General features: G+C 37.1%; 1 protein-coding gene across 1 annotated transcript in view; it reads right to left on the bottom strand.

Annotated features, from left to right (window-relative positions):
• Window positions 1–13,919, bottom strand: part of flt4 (fms related receptor tyrosine kinase 4) — a 59,138-nt gene extending 45,219 nt beyond the window's left edge. The window contains exon 1 of the mRNA XM_087799785.1: window positions 13,749–13,919. Coding sequence (XP_087655911.1) covers window positions 13,749–13,803 — 55 coding nt within the window. The 5' untranslated portion in view covers window positions 13,804–13,919. The remainder of the gene's footprint in view (window positions 1–13,748) is intronic.
• Window positions 13,920–19,887: the final 5,968 nt, after the last annotated feature.

The raw sequence follows: 19,887 nt of genomic DNA, 5'->3' as shown, positions 1-19,887 counted from the left end.
TAGATTATCAGCTGTCAAACTCATGGCTCTGGGGCCAAATTCTGCCCTTCAAGTCGTTTTATGTGGCCTGCAGGATGGTTGAAAGCAAGTGTTAAATCCAAGGAACAGATTACTATTGACAACAATTATACACAGACTTTCAATAACAATAAGCAGATGGAGTGCACAAATGCTCCCCCCTAGATGCAATACTAATAGACTCAGGGACTCACTCTCGTGCTATTGGACTTCATAATTCTGAGTTTGGGGGCAGGGGCAGAGTGAAAGTATGATGTATTCTATTCTACGTTAATCGTTTTATCGTTTTCTTTTTGTTATTACCATTGATCTATGTTCTTTATTTCTACTTTGTCAACCCTTGCACTTTGTTCTTTCTATACTTCTTTTACTTTTTATTTGTGCAGGCTTTTCCTTGATTTTCTGGAACTCCTGTGTTGTTCTCTTTGTTATCTTGACCTTTTAAGTATATATTTAATTGAGTTTTGTATTGATTGGTTAAGCGCTTTGTGACCCTGGTCTGGAAAAGCCCTCATAAATATAAATTACTTACTTACTTACTGGATGCATTCAACGGCACCAGAAACAAAAAGATCTGGACCACGGAACAACTTTTCTTGCAAACATACTCCGACGTGCCTCTGCTTGCAGTGTTATTATTTTTATTTCCTGTTTTTATTTCAATTGTTTCTCGTGTTTGGAGGCTGAGTGGTCGGTTGACTTTACATCATAGCATCTGCTAGGCTTGCTTGGAACCACAGCAGAACCGTTACTGAAAAAAAGTACTCTATGGTACTGTGCCAGAACAGAAACCGGGTAGAGTCGTGTCGAGCTAAAGCTAACTAGTGGAGAAGGGCCAATAGACTGAGGACAGGATCAGGAGAAGTTTCTTTAAATATATATCTAATTAAAAACAAAATCAAAGAAGAAAATGGGGCAGGAAAAACAAGTCTTAAATAAAGAAATGGAACACTATGAGACACAAGATTAAAAAGAATAACATGTATGTTTTAAAAACTGTGATGCTATGAACATTTAAAATGTGACCCATTTCTAGAGGGCGAGATAAAGGGTTGTATGTTGCCTCAGGAATTGAACAGGATTATGAGCTTGATGAATGTAGTCAGAGCCGGTGCACCACAAGCAAGAGGAGAAAGACGAGTTCTGGAACCAACTAGACGAGGTGATGGAGGCCATTTCCACTGGGAGACGATATTGATGGTTGCATGCTTTAATGGTCATGAAGTTGAAGGGATCGAAAAAGAATCAGAAAGTGTCAGTCAAGAAGAACTGCTGGGAGATTAAGAAAAGCAAAGCAAAAGTGCCAAAGGGAACTGCGGAAAAGGGTGTTTGGTCATGGAAAAGGAAAGAAGGTTGAAGAAGAAAAACAAAGGGATTTATGGACGTGGTAACTGAGAACATGAAAGAAAAGGTGTGAATAAGTCTCACGATCAAGAAGGTTGAGCCTAAAAGATGCCGTATCTTTACCACACTTCCTGTTGTTCTGTATAATTTTGGATTCACCCATGTGAAATGACTCACTTCCTACTTATCACCCTTGTTGCATGTTGGCATAAACAATATGGGACTTCCATCTGCAGTTTTCCAATTGTCATCTGGCAGATTGACCTTACAAGAAGCTTCTTCTGGGCATTCTGGTCTTTCAAAGCCTCTTCCCTTTTAGATTTATCTGGGGCCCGTTCTGTGTTTCTCTGGATTCGGAAATAGCCTTAATAAAGGAAATAAAAAATCACGTGTTGATAAAACCTTGACCCCTTCGACTGTGAGAGACTATTTTGTGGGATTGAAAACATCTCGACCTCCCCGGCCCGTCCTCCATCCTGCGCTGGAGAAAACAACAGAGACGGACAATTGTTCTGTCAATATTGTGTTGCTGGCATTTACTTCTCTGGAGACGAACAACGGGGGGTTCTTAAAATAGACGAGACCTTAATCCACATGAACACAGAGAAAAGGTTGGCAGGAATGATTTTAAAGATAATAAAAATAGATTTTATAGCAGGAACAATTTGCTCTAATCTGCTTCCGTGGGTTTAGCTAATTGGAAGATGGCAGGATCCTCAATTGCATATGTGTCTTCTTTATGTCCTTTTCTTGTGTCGTCCACATCCTCTATCTGGTCACACACAAAGACGCTCTTGTCGTAGCTATAGCTCGGCTATCAGATCAAGGATCATTGTCATCGCTGGTCGAGGCGATGCATTCCTTTCTAGTGAAGCAAGCCAACTGACTCGTGGAAGAGGTGACAGTCCATAAATCAGTTTGGCTCCCAGCAGGGTATTCCTATGCCTGGACTCCAAGCAAACCTTGTCACAGAAAACAAGCAATGCATCATATAACACATTGTCTCAGTAAAGATGTGAACACACCGCTAACTAGAGTCCCATCAACAGCTCCTTTATTGCTTTGTCCACTGTAACAGCGCCACAGACGCGGTTAACCGAACCCGAGGGACGGTGTGGGCGTCTCAGCAGTGAGAGCATGAAATCCTTCTTTTAACACTTTATTTTACTTGCCCTTGTTCCCTTGTAAAGGCTCTACACGGAGCCACAAAACTTTCTTTCTCAGACTTTGTTCAAAAAACCTCAAAGTGACACGCTTTTTCCCAACAGCTAAAATAATGGCCTTTGTGGCGACCAGATGACTTCACTTGTGGTGACCATAAACAAAACACTGAACTGATGCCAAAGTCCTACTTGTCGAGATGTTGAGGACAAGCATGTTCAGTAGGGAAGCAAGAAGGAAACATTTCCCCATAAATAATAAATAAATAAAATAAATAAATTCAATAAAGTTTTACCTTACCTTATTTCTAAAAATAAATTTCTATTTATAATGTCAAATATAAATCTGTCAAGCAGCAGAGAGACATCTGTCAACTTTGTAGAAATTATCTGTGTCATGTTTATTTTGATACCTTGTCTTTCAATGACATTTAAGATAAGATAAGAAACAGATATTAAGGATATCAACAATTATAAAGAGACTTTTAATAAGAGCATAACTGATGAAGAAGGAAAGAAATGTGATGGGAATATCAGACTCCCTATATGGCCTTAACTGCTAAAAAATCTTTGGCTCTTTGAGTGATTAAGTTTGACATTCCTGGTCTGCGCTTAGCAATTATTTAGAGTAGAATATTAAAGTGAATATCGTTTATTTTTATTTTATTTTATTTTTATTTTTTATTTATTTCTATTTTCATTCGAAGAACATTTATTATTTTTATTTTTCATTTATTTTCAATTAACTTCATTTTATTTATGAATTTATGATTTATTATAGTTTTTTTTTTTTTAGAAATCTTTAATCCCAGATACAATTGCAGTATTTTATAAACATAATGTATTTTACGTATATATCTGGACAGTGAAAGTATTTCTACCAAAAATATAAAAAGTTAACGAATTAAAAAACGAGTGGGTTTGTTTTATTTTTTACGACGTGGCAACCATGGCTCGACACCAAAATCACATGAAAACTGGGGTTGTTAAAGCAGGAGGCATGACACTTTTGAGGGCAGTAAAAGTCGGTTGTCATGGCAACAATAAGGGTCGACATCCTTGGAGCAAGACATTTTCAAGTCTCAATCTCACTCTTAATGTGCATAATAAACCCCTTAATACAGGATGTGTTAGCGTAACAAGTCATTTTGAAATATCCTCATGAAAAATATTCTTCCGTCTCATCGGTGACATGATTTTTCAAGAGATTTGGATGTGACAAGTTGACAATTCCTTCACGATTCCCGTCCGTATCACACAGTGATGGGCAGGACTCAAATCACTTTTAAATGTCATGAACGACATATGAGGCGGCAGAGAACATTAGAGAGAAAACATTAAACATCCAGAGGGGGAAAGAAGAACATGCTGCGAAAACAGGAGGGAAAATGAGGCTTTAAAAGCTTTTGGCGATTGAAAAAGAAAAAGATAATTTAAATATGCAAAATTTAGAGTCATGACTCTAAGTCGTATATTTGCTTGATGTGTCAGTCATGTCAGATGGATTAGAAGAAGGAATGGAGAAGGAAGGTGCCAGATGTCAATATGTTCCGTATGCATGAACTATTTTCACAGCATATTTCTAATATGAGGCAACGGTAATGGAGTTTTGTCGGAGTGCCAGATAAAAAAGAAAATAATCCCTATACCATCTTGCTAATAGATGTTTGCCATCTGTCAACTTCGTCTGAAAGCAAACACTGCAGTGATCCGCAGCTACGCGGGCTAATTGGAAAGAAAAGCAAACATCCCATTTTCCTGGATGTTCACAGCTGATAGTCGTCATTTGAAAAATATACTTTCTTAAAGTCTCTCATGACATTCTGGAACGTTTAATGTGGTTCACGAGCAGACTCGGCTGTACATTGTGAAAATATTTTCGAATTTTGGATCCATTCTTTTGTGCCTATTTTATATGTTTTTTTCTCATATGTCTATTACAATGACACTGTTTCTTTAAGTGAGGTCACAGACTTATTAAAGCAGATTAATTGTCATGTTGACCTTTAGTGACATCTGTGTTTAAGATAAGTTAAAGAAGGGAAATTATCTGAGTCAATTAAAAAACATAATTTGATTCAAACCATTGCAGGTGCCAAAGCTTATACATTGCGCAACACAGAATAGAGTACAGATCAAATTGAGGGTTCTTATCAACTGTATTGTAATGTGAAGGAAGTTTTAAATGCTAGCTTGGCTAGCTTATAGTAGTGCTAGCTACAGTGATTACGAGTTAAATTTACCAGCCCATAATACATTTGTTAGTACTAGTAATAAGTGCCAAATTCCACTTAAACACCCATTTAAATACGGAATCTATCATTTCAAATATTAAATTGAGAACATTTGACTTTTGTTCAAATAAATGTATGCATTAGAAAACATGTGTCAAACTCAAATTTAAATTAAAGTCACTTGTGTTTCACTGTCTGCTTACATTGTGACATAAGTAGATTAGAAGGTTTGTTGTATGTGCCCAGCATAGATAACAAATGTCAATTACTTTCCAAAGACAGACAGAAAAATTAAATAATCTGTAGTTAAAATGCATAGATGCTGTAATTATGAAAAGAAGTTATAATAAAATTGATAATGAAGCTGAAATCATGTCTGATGGCCAGTTATTGACCAAGCTACATACATTTTTTCTGTTACATGATATCAGTGCACGTGAGGCAGTTAAAAGTACCTCAAAGGGCAACTAATGTGTAGATTAAAGTGTCTCTTAAATTGATCTTGGACCTCTATTGTACTCATCAGTATGTGTTTGTACAAAACTCTCTTTTCATTAATATATTATATTAATGTTCTTAAGCCCCGCCCACAGTTTGTCATAACATTTAATCTCATTCACGTCCTCTCTGCTGTGACTGTTTAAACATATAGGCTTGTCACTGCGTGTCATCAATCCCGGAAGTCTCCACCTCCAGAGGACTTTGTTTAAACAAAACCTTCTGCATTTTAGGGACAATAGTTGCCCTTTAATCCAAATTGAGGCATTGCATTGGCATATTGGCAATTTTTCATAGACAAAAAAAGATTTTTTTAAATATTACAGGAAGTCCAGGTAAAAAAATACACGGTTAAAGTTGTATTATCCGCTCTATAAAAATAATACATAGAGGTATAATATGTGCCTTAAGTCATGTAAAGTAAAGGCTATCGTGACTGAAAATAAAATGTAATGAATTGAAAGAACTCCTTCAACATTCATATTCATTCACATTCCACCCATTTTTCAACTGATCTCCCTTTTGTCTGTTTCTTCCTGATATGAAACGTGACCAGTCGCTGAATTGAGTCGACAGCAGTGGATTTTTGTTCGTACTTTGTCGAGCTCATTCCAAATTCACCAGCAGCATTCATCCCGGTCACAAACACAGTTGATTGATGACTTCTCAGAAGCATTTTTTCTCCAGCACTTTGTTTCATGAGACAACTGCTATCCCAGCAGGATGCTGTAAATATATATGGAGTACTTCATAATCAGCAGGAAACAAATGCAAGAACTCATTTGGAAAAGAGCCAGAACGCATCGCCCGCCTTGTACATCCTATTGCGCATTCCAACTCGTGCATGCACAGATAAGCTGTGGCGTTTGTTGATTAACTCTCTTACAGTTTTTTAACTTATCAGTCAGCGGACGATAAGCCTGATTGTGATTTACAGAGTGAGCGGATGAACGTTTTTCATGGCTCTGAATCCACACCAGGCAGATGAATCACGCAGATAAAGTCCTTCTGGACACACACACACACACACACACACACACACACACACACACACACACACGCACACACACACACACACACACACACACACACAGGCTCACGCAGCTGTCTCGCTGACATTTCTGTGCTGCATGCCTTCATCATGATGGAAGGGCCAGATGTATACATGAGAAGTGTGAGCCAGGATTCGCTCAGCATGTAAGGTCGCACCTTGACTGACAGCGAGAAGGGAAGATGTGCAGTTGAATGGCCGTCAAAAAAAAAAAGGAAGGTGTAAACAGCATCACAGAGGAGCACTCAGGATTTTTAGGTGGTGCGAAGAGACGGTTTGATGCAACAAACGCTGCACTTCTGATTACATGGCAACTGATAAAACCATTAAAATGATTTACAAAGTGTCTTCATGTTGTCTTAAGAAGCCTGTATAACATCCAGGGAGGGATTCTGATGCACCCCAATACATTCCATACAGTTTCCAACTTCTTTAAGCGTCAGCGAGTGGATTTCTATCTTCCAAAAGAGGGTCTTCCTTCATAACTATTTGGTGGTCTTTATTTCATCAAGGTGAGAAGAATGAATCAGTTGAACCTTTTCCTCCAACTGCAACTGTCAGAACCATCCCACCTTTATTAGGTTAAAAAGTTAAGTTTGACCTGAACAAGAACTGGCAGAACATTTTGTTGTGTTTGTTTCTTGGAATAATGTCAGTCATCTTACACCACAGATGGTAATTACATAAGATTATATAAACTCTTTTATTTAAAGGTATAAGTGTTTTGTTGTTATTGTTAAGATTTTTAAGTAATATTGTTAAAGAAAAAAAAAGGTTCCAGGAAAACATTTCCTTGTTTAAATCCCTGACATGACATTTTTTTATGCATGAATTTTCATTAAAAAAAAAAACCTACCTAAAAAAAACAATCATAGTAATTATGTTGTACTTATAAAATATTATATTATTATTTTTTTATATTAGTTTTACATTTTTCAACATATTTTTAAATAGGTCATGAAACATACGCTATCATGAAACTCAATACATTTATAAAAAAAATGTATTAACAAAACCCAAAAGACTTTTCTTTCTCCTTAGTAGATGCTTAATATCCGTCTTCTAGCACCCAATAATTTCACATTATTGGGTATTTTTTGATTGTTTAAGCGCTTTGTGACCCTCGTTTTGAAAGGGGCTCTATAAATACTAATTACTTACTTACTTACTTATATTGGCTTTTCCTTGAATTTCTCGAACTCCTGTGTTGTTCTCAGTATTATCTTGATCTTTAAAGTTTGTACTTTTTTGAGTATTGTTTTGATTTTTTAAGCGCTTTGTGACCCTGCTCTCGAAAAGCGCTATATAAATAAATATTACTTACTTACTTACTTATATTGCCAAGGGCCCCCCAAACACCTATAGCTTGGGACCCTCTTTGTTAAACACAGGAAATAAATAAAGAAATAAACTTTTACTTTTAGAGTGTATTTAGGGTGAGTATTTCAAGGTATAGCATACCTTTTAATTAACAACGTGTCTGTTTTTAGTGCTGTATATTTCAATTTCAACATAATTTTAAAAATCAAACAATTCTCTGACTTTATCTTTGGTAACTTGTAGTCTTCATTCTTCTCATTGTGTGGTTTTTTTTCCACTGGAGCAATGTGGTGAGAGGTTAGAAACAACGTTTTCAGGGCAAGCTCAGGTACAATAGCTTGCTGTGTAAATATAGCAGTTTCCAAGACCACCTGCTCTTCTTTTCTAGACCCTTGTTGGAAAGGATCCCCAGACAAAGGACACATTTTACGCAATCCTGGCTTCTTTTTTTTTCATTATGGCTTCAAAGCCGAACTCCATCTACGCGGCCTCATATTTGATCGTTTTAGATTGCTATGAAATCTTAGATATTTTTAGAGGCGGAATCTTCCGTTGGTCTGATCTTTTTTTGAAGTCTTTTTCTGTGACGTGTCATTTTTGTGCGTACTAGCTAGATACAAGCTACTTGGTAACAGATGCAGGAATAGCCAGGTCGACACCATCACAGGTTGTTTGGAAACTTCAGTATCTGAAGATCAAGATGGTTTGCGATTTGTACGTTCAGGAAATGGTTGCCTCAAGAAAGACATAAGATAATAAAATAGAATATTCCTTTTCTTCTAATTTCCTATAGCCCCTGTATTGGTTCCCACTTTGAAAAATGACTATTACGGATAATTCCGGCCTATAAAACCATTTTATATTCCCCTCGAAAGGATGGCAAAAACCGGCCTCATCTGTTTTTAAAATAAGATAAGTATAAAGATTGAGGTCAACAATTATACTTTCAATAAGATAAGAATGTTAGTAACATGATGAGAATGTTATCAATCATAAAAACCATCATTGAGGTATTTCAAGAATCTAAAAAGGAAAAGATGATATCAATCAATATCAGACTATTACTTCCTGTTCGGCCCCCTTTCCTATAATACATGGAATGTGAAGCTATATAATTCAAATAGGTAATGGTTTCTGGAGTAAACACTGTCTCTAATCCCTGAGCCGGTGTAAATGAAGAAATGCATGGAAACTATAGTATTTCGAAGCTATTTCATGCAAGAGTAACTGAAGAAAACACAAAAAGGTATTTTCCTTCATTGAGATGTCATATCATATAACACAGGTGGGAGTTTTTTGTCACGGGGCTCAGACTGACAGGCGAGTCGCTTATCCACTGCCTAATGAATCCACCACCATGGAGCGCCTGCTGACGGAAGATAGATTGAACAAACCCCACCGTATGTCACAAATGCATCTCGGTCAAAGCCTTGAGGAAGCGCTTCTCCAAGCGAGCGAGGGATAATCACAGCCACGACGGCCGCCACGCAAAGCTCATGTGAAAAGGCAGCGCAACCCTTTTCGACTGCCAGCAAATTTCCTGTTTCTTTATCATGTTTGCGCTTCTTCCATTTCCCCCCTTTTTTTCATTTTTTTTTCATGGACGGTGTTGCCCTACGTGTTTCCTCGCTCCAGCGTGGTTTGGTTCTGATCGTGGCAGGAAGAGGAAAAGAAGAGCCTTGTTTAAACAAAAGTTGTTTTTTTTCTCCGGGTTTTCAGCTCAGGATGCAACAAGAGAGTCATGACCTGTTCCATGTTCTAGGACCGGAGATTCTTATTCTAATGTGGCGCTAGATGTTCTTGGTTCCCAAGGATCTCCAGTGGTTTCTCCAGTAGGTGACACAACAACATGACACATCTGGAGCGGGGCCAAGGTCGGGGCACTCTCAAATAGCCCTGTGCATCCGGTCGAGCACTGGGGGCCACTCGGGGCCACACAGCAGACCTGCTCTGTGGATGTGGTCCCGACCAGCAACGGGCGCTAAAACCCCCCCCCTCTCAAAGAAATAAAGACCATTTCCTGTGTCAGTCGGACACAAGGCCAGGCGACTGCCTGACTGGCAGCTCATGCTTTGATATCATTGTTACTATGGAGAGGGATGACATCCAGCGTGTCCCTGTCCACTCTTGACTATTGGAGGAGTTCTGCCATTTCAGCATCCTGCATGGGGAGGGGTGGAAAAAAAAAAGGACAAGCCATCTGGGGCAGCTTCCTATGTATCAAAATCGCGTCCGGTTACTGCCTACTTTTGACAGAATGTCTTCCACTATTTTAGTAATTAAGTGACTCAAAAAACATAATTTATTACATGTATAATGAATATAAAGATGGATGGATGGATGGATGGATCATTTTTTCCCTCCACTCCTGTCCCCAAACTCAGAATTATACTTATTTTTTCCATTGAAAATATCTTCTTAGACTCGTGCGTCAGAACTGTGTCAAATTGTTTGTTTTTTTTCTGTTACATTAACTACCAATCTTCTTCTTAACCTCAGAGTCATCCACCCACAACAACAACTGGAACAACAATTCTCTAATGCTGATTTGTATTGTGACCCGTAAAAGCAGCTCGATGAAGTCATCAATTGTACACGGCTCCCAGAGGTTTTCCGTGATTTGGTGTGACACAGATAGAAAGTGTTTTTGTGCGTCAATGCCTTAAGATACAGTTAAGAACGTTTCTATTCAACGTCTTCAAGGCTTTTATCGTGAACCTTGAGGAAACGTGTAAAAACACAAAAAGTATTGCGCTTTCAAACGGACGGACAAAGATGGAAAAGAAACGCTCTTGTCCTTCAAAACCAATGTCATCTAGACAACATGTTCCCAAAGTCAGTCAGTTTGCGGCGCCTTGAGCATTAATTAATTCAATTCAATTCCACTCACGGTCTCTTTAATTACCTGCATTTTTAACGAGAATGTTAAATACAACTAAAATACAAACTTTAAAAAGATAAAACAAGATTTTTACCACAAGATCATGTGTCAAATCAAAACTAAACAAGGTGAAGCTTTTAAGTATTTTCTTCTAAATCCATCTCTCGGTGAAAAAGTTCTCAATTTTGTGTTGAACTCGATAAAGAAATGTACACTTTATACTTTAAAATTCTGAATGAGATAACTCTTGATATTACGTCACTGTTTGGCCCCCGATTGTGACTTTCTTTCAAACAACTTTTGACACCCCTGACCAGGACGGACAGACGGCAAAAACATTTTCAGAATTCAGGAACTAGCATCGGCACATACACCTTGTGGTGTTCTCAATTGGCTAATGCAGACCTGGGAAAAAGTGCGGCACCGGGCCCACATGTGGCCAATAGACTGTAATTATGTGGCCCTCATAAGGTCAAAGATGATGTAGAAACGAACAGTTGTATTTGTATTCAATTCTGGTGTCCATTAATAGTCTCTAAATATTTGGGGTTTTGTTTTATGATATTTTTGTTCCGCTTTTGACATTTTACATTGTTTTTATTGTCCCTCAAAAAGTTAAAAGTGAATGTCATGAAAATTGGGGGAAGTATATATATATTATATTATTTTATAATAATAATATTTTTATGAAACATAAATAAAATAGAATATATCTTAATAATATCTTTTCGCGCCTTCATTTTTGCTCCTCACAACAGCCACTATACAAAATGTGGCCCCCGTGCAAATGTAATTGTCAACCACTGGGCTGATAAAATCCACCATAAAAATCAAATATGTATCTTGAAAAATAAAACTTAAAAAGTTGTGCTTTTACATTTAAAAAAGTTGTGTATTTTACATTGTTTTGTCGAGTAATACAGTGAAACGGAGACTGCTGGCTGCATGAGATATGCTGCCAATGGCTCCAAAAAACATAGTTTAGACAATGTTTTTTCAGATTAGTTTTACATTTCACAAGTAAAGGGCTGCATACCCACGTCTAACAACAAATAAATTCACTCCCACCACTAATGTTACGACCAGACAGGATAAGTAAAAACAGCACAAATGACATTTCCTGAAAACTCACCTCAACCCAGACTGGGTTGCAATATTTATAATCATAAAGACCCGCTGAGTGGATGAGAAAACGACTCTCTAATCACCCGAAATGGGGCTGAAATGCTCCCTCTGAGATAAAAAAGCGAATGAAAGTAAAATCGGTTTATTTGGATGGCAGCTCAGAGAGGTTTTCTCATGGATCATCAGCTTCACTCCGGCCATCATAACTGCTCTATGGCGGATCATGCTGGCTTTTTGGACACAGCCCTGAGGCCTCATGATCAGCACTGAGATAGATAGATAGATAGATAGATAGATAGATAGATAGATAGATAGATAGATAGATAGATAGATAGATAGATAGATAAAACGTTATAGTTTCAGCCAAAAAGCTCAAGAAACGGTCGGATCTTTTCAGTTATTGAGCATCTATTGATGAAGGTTAAATCAAATGGGAGCGGAGATGACTCAGGCACCAGTTGCTCTCCGAAATATATTTGAATAGCACATCTTTAAAACCTTCATATTGGCTGTTAAGGTTGTTGAAACCTGGCTGGGAAGATTATTATTAATGCAGCTGCAGAGGAAACTACATGTTCGCTTTCAGACCGACACTGACTGTTGGCTCATCCATTAACTCCTCCATAATCCTCCTGATGGATCACACTCCGACGTCGACACTAGAGCAGGAAATTGTTAAGGATGGTGTGTACAGATGCAGGTAATGACAAGATGATTGGAAACAAATGTAGGTGATACAGATTCGATTATGAGCAGCTGTTTTATTATCGTAGCAGAACGTGATTTAAAGGTAAGACTTTTTAATGGTCCATTAAAAAACAGTTTTCTTTTGTAACAGTAGCTCTGTTCTCGATCTCAAAGAGTGTGACTCAACGACACGCCTCGTTTTTTATTTTATCCTTCTTTTATTCATTACATAGCAATACAAGTTTTACAATATATCTTCTCAACATCACGTCTCAGCAGGACTGATGGGTACTAACGTGGAAATAAAAACAATAAGTTCAAATCATTAGAGAGAAATTCAGGCAAAGGTATAGTTTTAAATATAGATGATTGAGAGAGGAACTCAATTTCAAAAAGTTATTCAGTTTAAGTTAAGTTGGAAATTTTAAATTGTATGTCGGTGTGAGATGTGGTTGGTTAAAAAGTGCCCTGGGATGTCCCAGGCCTCAAAAAGCATGGCAGCCCTTTATCTCCTACTTTAAAAATAGGGGGGAAAAAAGAAAGAGAGAAGACCTGCCAAGACTTAAAAAAGCAAAATCAAGAATCATAAAGAAACATTTAAAACAAAGTACACCACTGTCCAAACATGTGCCTCCTGACATTTATTTACACACTACATTGTTGTGCCAAAAATTGCGCAATGGTGCAAGTCACTCAAACTCTTGACCATGTTTGACTCATTGAACAAATGCTAAATTACCAAAGAAAAGTGAAGACAATGCTGGTGAAAAAACATCATTTTCCACACGTGCACTATTGAAGATAACAAGACTTGGTAACTTGGTTAAAACTTTAAACAATATATCTCTATCTTATAGGTTTATAAACATGTTGAATTATACTTTTTATTAACAACTTATATACTGGATATACTGTGTGTAAGAACATCTTGCCATATTTTTTTTAATTACATTCACGAATTATATACTGGATTGTATTATATTAACATGCATGAAATCAAATACAATTATGAAATAGAACATTTAAATTCCAATGTTTTAGTACTTGCTAACATAGAAAACGAGTTACTTCTTGTACTTAAATATCTTGTTTTTTTTATTACTATTGTTTTTGTTTGCTTTACCTTGGAAAACTATATCATGAAATAAATCTAAACTCTGAAGCACACGGTAACACAGTAAGTAAAGTAAATATATTTAGTAAGTAAAGTTTTTTCAATTTATAGGAATGTCCTTCCACTTTATATACTCTTAAAAAAAACAGTTGTTTCTTTAAACAAACACACAAAGTGAGGGAACTCGCTATTTATCAGATGAAAATGAGATGGAAACACCAGATTTGGACAGATTATATCACGCATCTCCCAACAGTGCGTCACATTGACACCAAACATGCGCTGACAAAAGTTTTGGACGCAACTTTGGACTCACCTGACGCACACGCTATCCCGAACCAAATCCAACAGACGCGCGTAAAATCTGTCATCTCCGAATGTTCGCTCCAGCTTCACGCTGAGAGGTTTGAGTCCAAAAAGAAAGTTGACTTCAGTGAAGCAAAAACTCCGAGGCAGAGAAAAGATCAGGTGAACTTATCCGTGCGTCCTGCTCAACGCAACAGTGTCCAAATGCGGAGGCAAAAAAAAAAAGGAAAAACGACTTTTTTTTTTCCCCCCGGAGTCTGGTTTAAAAAAAAAAAAGAGGATGCACAAGGATTTGGAGAGATTCCCTTTCCTCTGCTCGTGACTGCGCGCGTGTGTGTGAGGGCTGAAGATCGCCTTTGTTCTTTCTGTTGAGATATAGTAGAGTTTACTACAAATACCACAGAAGTACAAAAAGTTATACTTTAAAAATAACTGAAGTTTTTATTTGAGTTTTTTTATTTTTTTGGTTTATTATTTTATTATCTTTTCTTTATTTACTTAATGATTACTTAATAAATACAATAAAGACTTATTCATTATGATTATAGAACTGTATTCTCCCATAAAATGTATGTTAAATATTGTAAATAAGTATGTGTCAAGATCTATCAATATTATACATATCAAAATACAGGGGCAACATTTCGGTATATTTCGTTACTGTAGGATATATTTGTAGTATTGAATGAGTACTTTACAGACCACATGACTCTTGACGAAGTCGTAACTGCTGTGATTTATCTTCTTAACCAAAATATGTGCAAACATCTGCTTTAAAAAGCTCCTGGAGTCAACTGTATCCTCTCGTTCTCAGTCTCTTTGGCGAATTTGTCACTTCTTCTTAAATTTCTTTCAAACCAAAATTTACCCCAAACATAAGCTATAAAAGTTGCTGGATGTCGACTGTATCCTCTCGTCCTCAGTCTTCACCAGGATCTCGGGGGATGTCATTGTTTGTTTAGCTGTGGAGGAGGTATTGACTGCGTACATTTAGCGGCCAGAAGTTTAATTGGAACACAAAAACGTGTTTTACAAACACTTTACTGAAATACAAACCATGATATAATTATGACACGAATGCCAAATAAATATACAATAATTCAATATTAATATTAATCTAAAATAAATGGATAAAGTGATATTGTAGTGAAAAACAAATCCAAATATGTTATTGAATATATATTACCAAATCCTAATTATAACCGATTGACATGAGTAATCAATCAGTAATAAACAAAGTGAAAAGAAGAAAGATAAAGACCAAACTTAAAGCCTCTATAACCACAAATAAAACAGCTGAATCGGTGTTTGTGAAACACATTTGTTTACTCAAGCTTATCTTTTTTTTGGTTTTGTTTTTGCATCACATGGTCGTAGTCGCAGTTACTCGAGGCTCCAGATTGGTCCGATAATGTCAACACTTGTTCACACACTTCATGAGAGAGACTTGAAGTCTAAATGATGAAGTCATGTGGCTGTCATTCATCCGGAGCAGAGGTCAAATCTGTCATCTGATAGAAGCTAAAAGTTGCAATCCTTGTTTGAACGGACAAAACAAAATCCAACATCCAGAGATCACGTAGTAAATCCTTTTTTTCTGTCAAACATTTGGGCAGCACGAAATTGCTTTTGCTAGCTCTGCAGTGAATTATAGTCTGCAGAGAACATTCTGACAGAAGAAAAATCACATGGTAAGATTTGCTGTTGTAGTATGAACTAATATACTCCCTCCTTCCTTCTCCCAAACTCCCCTCCAGCGTTCCTGGGTGAACACAGGACAGCATCTCATTCAAACTTTATCGGGAAAACAAACGCTCTGTGGAGAAAACTCATTTCAACTTCTTGTGACTATAATTTAGTGACTTATATACAACCTTATCTAGCCCTTTGTAACTTGAGTTTGACATGTGATTGAACTCATCTTCCTTCTTGATGATAATGATTTGCAATACTTTATGAAATTTTCCATTAGAAGTAACAGGATTTGTGTCTAAAACTGATTTGAAAAACACCTCGCATAAATTTACATCATGGTTAACCCACTGAAAAAAAACAAATGCTAAGATAGTAAAAAGTCATGAAAGATGGATGGAGGCGTCATCGACAAACACCCACCAGCTCATAAAGTTAAAGTTCCCTGTAATTTTAATTTTAAGTTATAAAAAAGTATAACTTTTTAACAAGATGAAGTCACTTCTTTAATTGCATCCACTTTAAATGTGTCTTCCTTTTGTAGTTTGCTCAAAAGTACCATGAAGTGTTTGGGTTGGAACACAGGGGGGCTTGATTTCTCCACCACAGCAGCAAAATGAGCTCCATCAAATGTATTTGTTTTGACCTGTGTTCACACTTTAAACTCATAACACTTTCTCTTCCAAAACATCTCCAGCAGACTCATTGAGGGATGCAGCATAAGGACTTGAACGTGTGAGTGAGCGATGAAGTTGCAAACATCAAACACAACATAATTTGGGGTGACGACCCGTTGTCGGCTATGGGCAGATATAAATGTTAGTGTTTATGTGGCGTATAATTGAGGTCATTAAAAGTATGTAGAACTGAAATGAAAAGAGAAATCTGATTGAATGAAAGGTACTTGTGCAGATGTACCTCTTTTAATCTGAAACTATGTCCTTTGACACCTTAATTTTGACCCAGTACTACTTAATTGTGGGACCTATCAAGAAAAGCCTCTGCTAAGATACCTGGTCGACCTCTTGTCAGTCATTCATGTAGAGGTGACACTTGATAAAGAAAGTTCTTCAGCTCAATATGAGTTATAAGCGTTTAATGCGGCCTCACCAAAAAGTTCATCTTCCCTCTTATCATCCCTCCTTCTGTTGGAGCTTTTTACGGGTGTGAATGGGACTCAGTGTGCTTTCCTTGCTGTAAAATGAAAGTAAAAGGCAGGTCAAAGAGGTGTTCGCCGCATTGATTTAGCAGACACATACACCTTCATGGTCTCAGCACTTTGAAGGACGTTGCTTGCCTTTTGTTTATGATGGAAAATTACCAAGCCAAGAGTTATAAAAATGTGCTTCTTTTTTTTTTTTTAACCACATGTAATTTTTTGGAGGTATTTTCTTGGAGCTTTTTTAAGTCTGAGTTGGTCAGTGTTTTTCCACTTTTAACTTTGTTCTCGTCTTTCTGATAATCAACAAGTTACAATGATTTTAAGTTGTGACTGAAACAGCTCTTACTTCAGAGTAAAATGGGACATTCGATGAGAAGGTTCTGTATTAAACTCTCCATGCAAGTAAAATTTGTTGTGACTATAAAACCAATTCTGATCTACCTTCTTTTCACAGCCTTAATACAGATTCCAAACCTGACAGTTAATTTCCTCTGGATTCCTATCCTCTTAATAAATCACAGTCCTTGTAGACGTGGGAGGGTGGGGGGGCTAAGAATGTGTGTTAATTAATGATTGATTCCTCATGCTAAAACTTGTTTTACTTCCTGTTTTATAAACCACCTTTCATAAATGCTACAGTAAGCAAGAACATTCTTGTCATTGGATACTGGATGTGATCACTGAAAATAAATCAACTTAAAAGGGTTTAAAACATACCTGGGTAATGTGTGGCATGAGGGCCACATGCATCCCCTCTAGCTGAGTGCACCCGAGAGGTCAAAGAATGATTGTTTAAAAATTCATCCGATTACTAATATTTTAATTTTTAATTTTCTATTTATTATACTTCAACATATAACAACACCATAACATGTTTTGTTTTTTTTGTTGTTGCTGTGGTAATACACAGCATATATGAACACATGTTATGAAATTTATTTGAATGACTTATTCTGTTGCCATGGCAATTGGCGAATGAAAGAGCCTAACTTCGCAAAAGGGGCCAGTAGTTCGATTTCTCATCCTGCATATAAGTAGGAAGCCGTCCACCTTTTACGGGTCACCGAGTAGGCGGGCAGCATCTTTAAAGCTGTGATGCCCACAACACTTAGAGGAGTGTATTCCATATGGGGACTTACATCAGCCTTGTGGACGGTTATATGAGGCCACAGAGGAAGGCTGGTTTTAGTTCACAGCAGGATAAGCGAAAGAGTATTTTTGGCAAGGCTTACGAAGTATGAATATGTCGTTCAAGAAGCAAATCATTCTGTGCTCTTTGCTTAGAATCAACTTCTTAGTGTGAATTGAGTTTTAACCAGACACTAACCACTGAAGCTTTACGGTTAAATGAGTAAAATTAATTAATATTGTATTGAGTTTAAAAGAAGGGTCACTCATAGAGCTCTCAACCTGGGCTGTGTTAACATTCTGACTCATTACCTGATGGATTCTGACACCTCTGCTCCGGATCGTCGGTGAGGGCGAACAATTTTCTGTGCGTCATGCGACCCAGTGACCTCTTATTCTCGAGATGACAACCGCAGCGGTAAGTTGCAAGAGTCGATTATGAAGGTCGACGTCGGGAAGACGATGACACAAATCCAACTTTCAAGCCACAATTGAAGCAATCCTGCGAAAGAGATTGTAAGGATTGCAAGAAAAAAAATGTCCAGGCGGAGAATCTTCTTGTTCACAAAAATTGGATTTTCACTTCTTTTGTTGAAAGAAGCGTTTTAGACTTCTGATAAGATAAGTGATCTGTCTGAGTGTGGTTGTAAAATGTATTAAAGTGTACCTTGCAATTCTAAATAAATAGTTCTAAATAAATAGTTTAGATCTCTGAGATCAGTCTCTGTAACTGCAAGGTGAAATATTTTTTTAGGTTTGATCAACTTCACATCCTGGAGTCCTGAAGGTGACATGATTATAATTTATTATAAATCTTGTGATATTAATATCTTACCTCAAGATCTTTGTATCCTGAGATATTAGTGTCTTAAGATTGTGCGTACCCTCTTAGAACCAACTGCTCCATTTAAGCAAAGAGAACGTCTAATATCATGGAACCGAGACGATCAACATTTTATCAAAAAGTTTTGCTTCTTTAACCTTGTTTACTTGTACTAGTTATTCCACCTAGCGGCTAAACAAAAGACTTGTTTATATTGGTCAACCAGACTCAATGAACAAAGTCACTAAAATGAACAGTTTGTTCCATCACTGCTGGGGAATATGTAGCGAATGAGAACCGAAACATCACAAGGTGCGAATAATCATAAGATAAGAATAAGGTAAGGTAAGGTCAAACTTTATTGATTATTTGAAATAGTTTTTTTCCAATAGCCACAGAAAATACAGCAATTTTACATAAAAAATAAATCAAAATAAAATAAGAACAAAAACATAAAGAGAAAGAAAAAGATGACACAATCTAAGTCTAAAGATAAAGACAAAGAACATAGATCAAAGAAAAACAACAAAGACAAAGGATACAAAGACTAACATAGAACAGAACATCCAGATACTTTCACTCCACTCCTGCCCCCGAACTCAGAATTGTACAATTATACAATTGAAGAGCCAGAATATCATGAGATGCAAATATCTTGACATATGAATATCATTGGTTATGAGAAAGATAATAATATTTTGTCTTTTCCCATGAATTTCAGTTTAAAACTTGTTTTTTAAGTCCTTTCTTTTCCCGGAGTTCCACAGCACCTGTTGCTTTTACTGCAGCTGCAGCTCGTCAAACAATCACCACCTCATTAGCAGAGCTTTAAAGCCGCCTCTCCAGCAGCAACAGGCGCCAGATTATAATTGTTACTCCCTTTGTTTCGACCGGTTTCCAGTCCCCTTGAGTTTTTGTTCTCTGTCCGACTTGTTGTGTGCTTTGAGTACCCTTTGGACTGTTATATAGATTTATACTCATGTCACCTCCGGGCTTCCGTACTTACCGTCTGTTGTAGGGATCATCAACAAAGACGTATCTAACAATAAACATGATGAGAAGAATGAATAATACATATTTTAACATGCAGAGATTGTAATCATACATTTCATGTTGACCTTCTGATTCTGCATATGAAAACGTTTCAGTGGCTAATACCTCCGGCTCCTGAGAAACAACAGAAGATTCAAGGACTTGGCCTTGAGATGCCAGCATCCCATCCGGACCATCTTCCATGTCAGGAAACACATTAACAACTACAGCAGGAAGGATGTCTAAACGCGCCCATGGATCCTGCACCATGCCAAGCAGCTTAGAGTCAAAGTTAACTTTTGGTTTTTGTGC

This window comes from Callionymus lyra, chromosome 9 (assembly GCF_982586985.1).
Source record: "Callionymus lyra chromosome 9, fCalLyr1.hap1.1, whole genome shotgun sequence".
Classification (NCBI taxonomy): Eukaryota; Metazoa; Chordata; class Actinopteri; order Syngnathiformes; family Callionymidae; genus Callionymus; species Callionymus lyra.
Note: the sequence above shows the minus strand (reverse complement) of the source record. Positions and strands in the feature narration are given on the sequence as shown.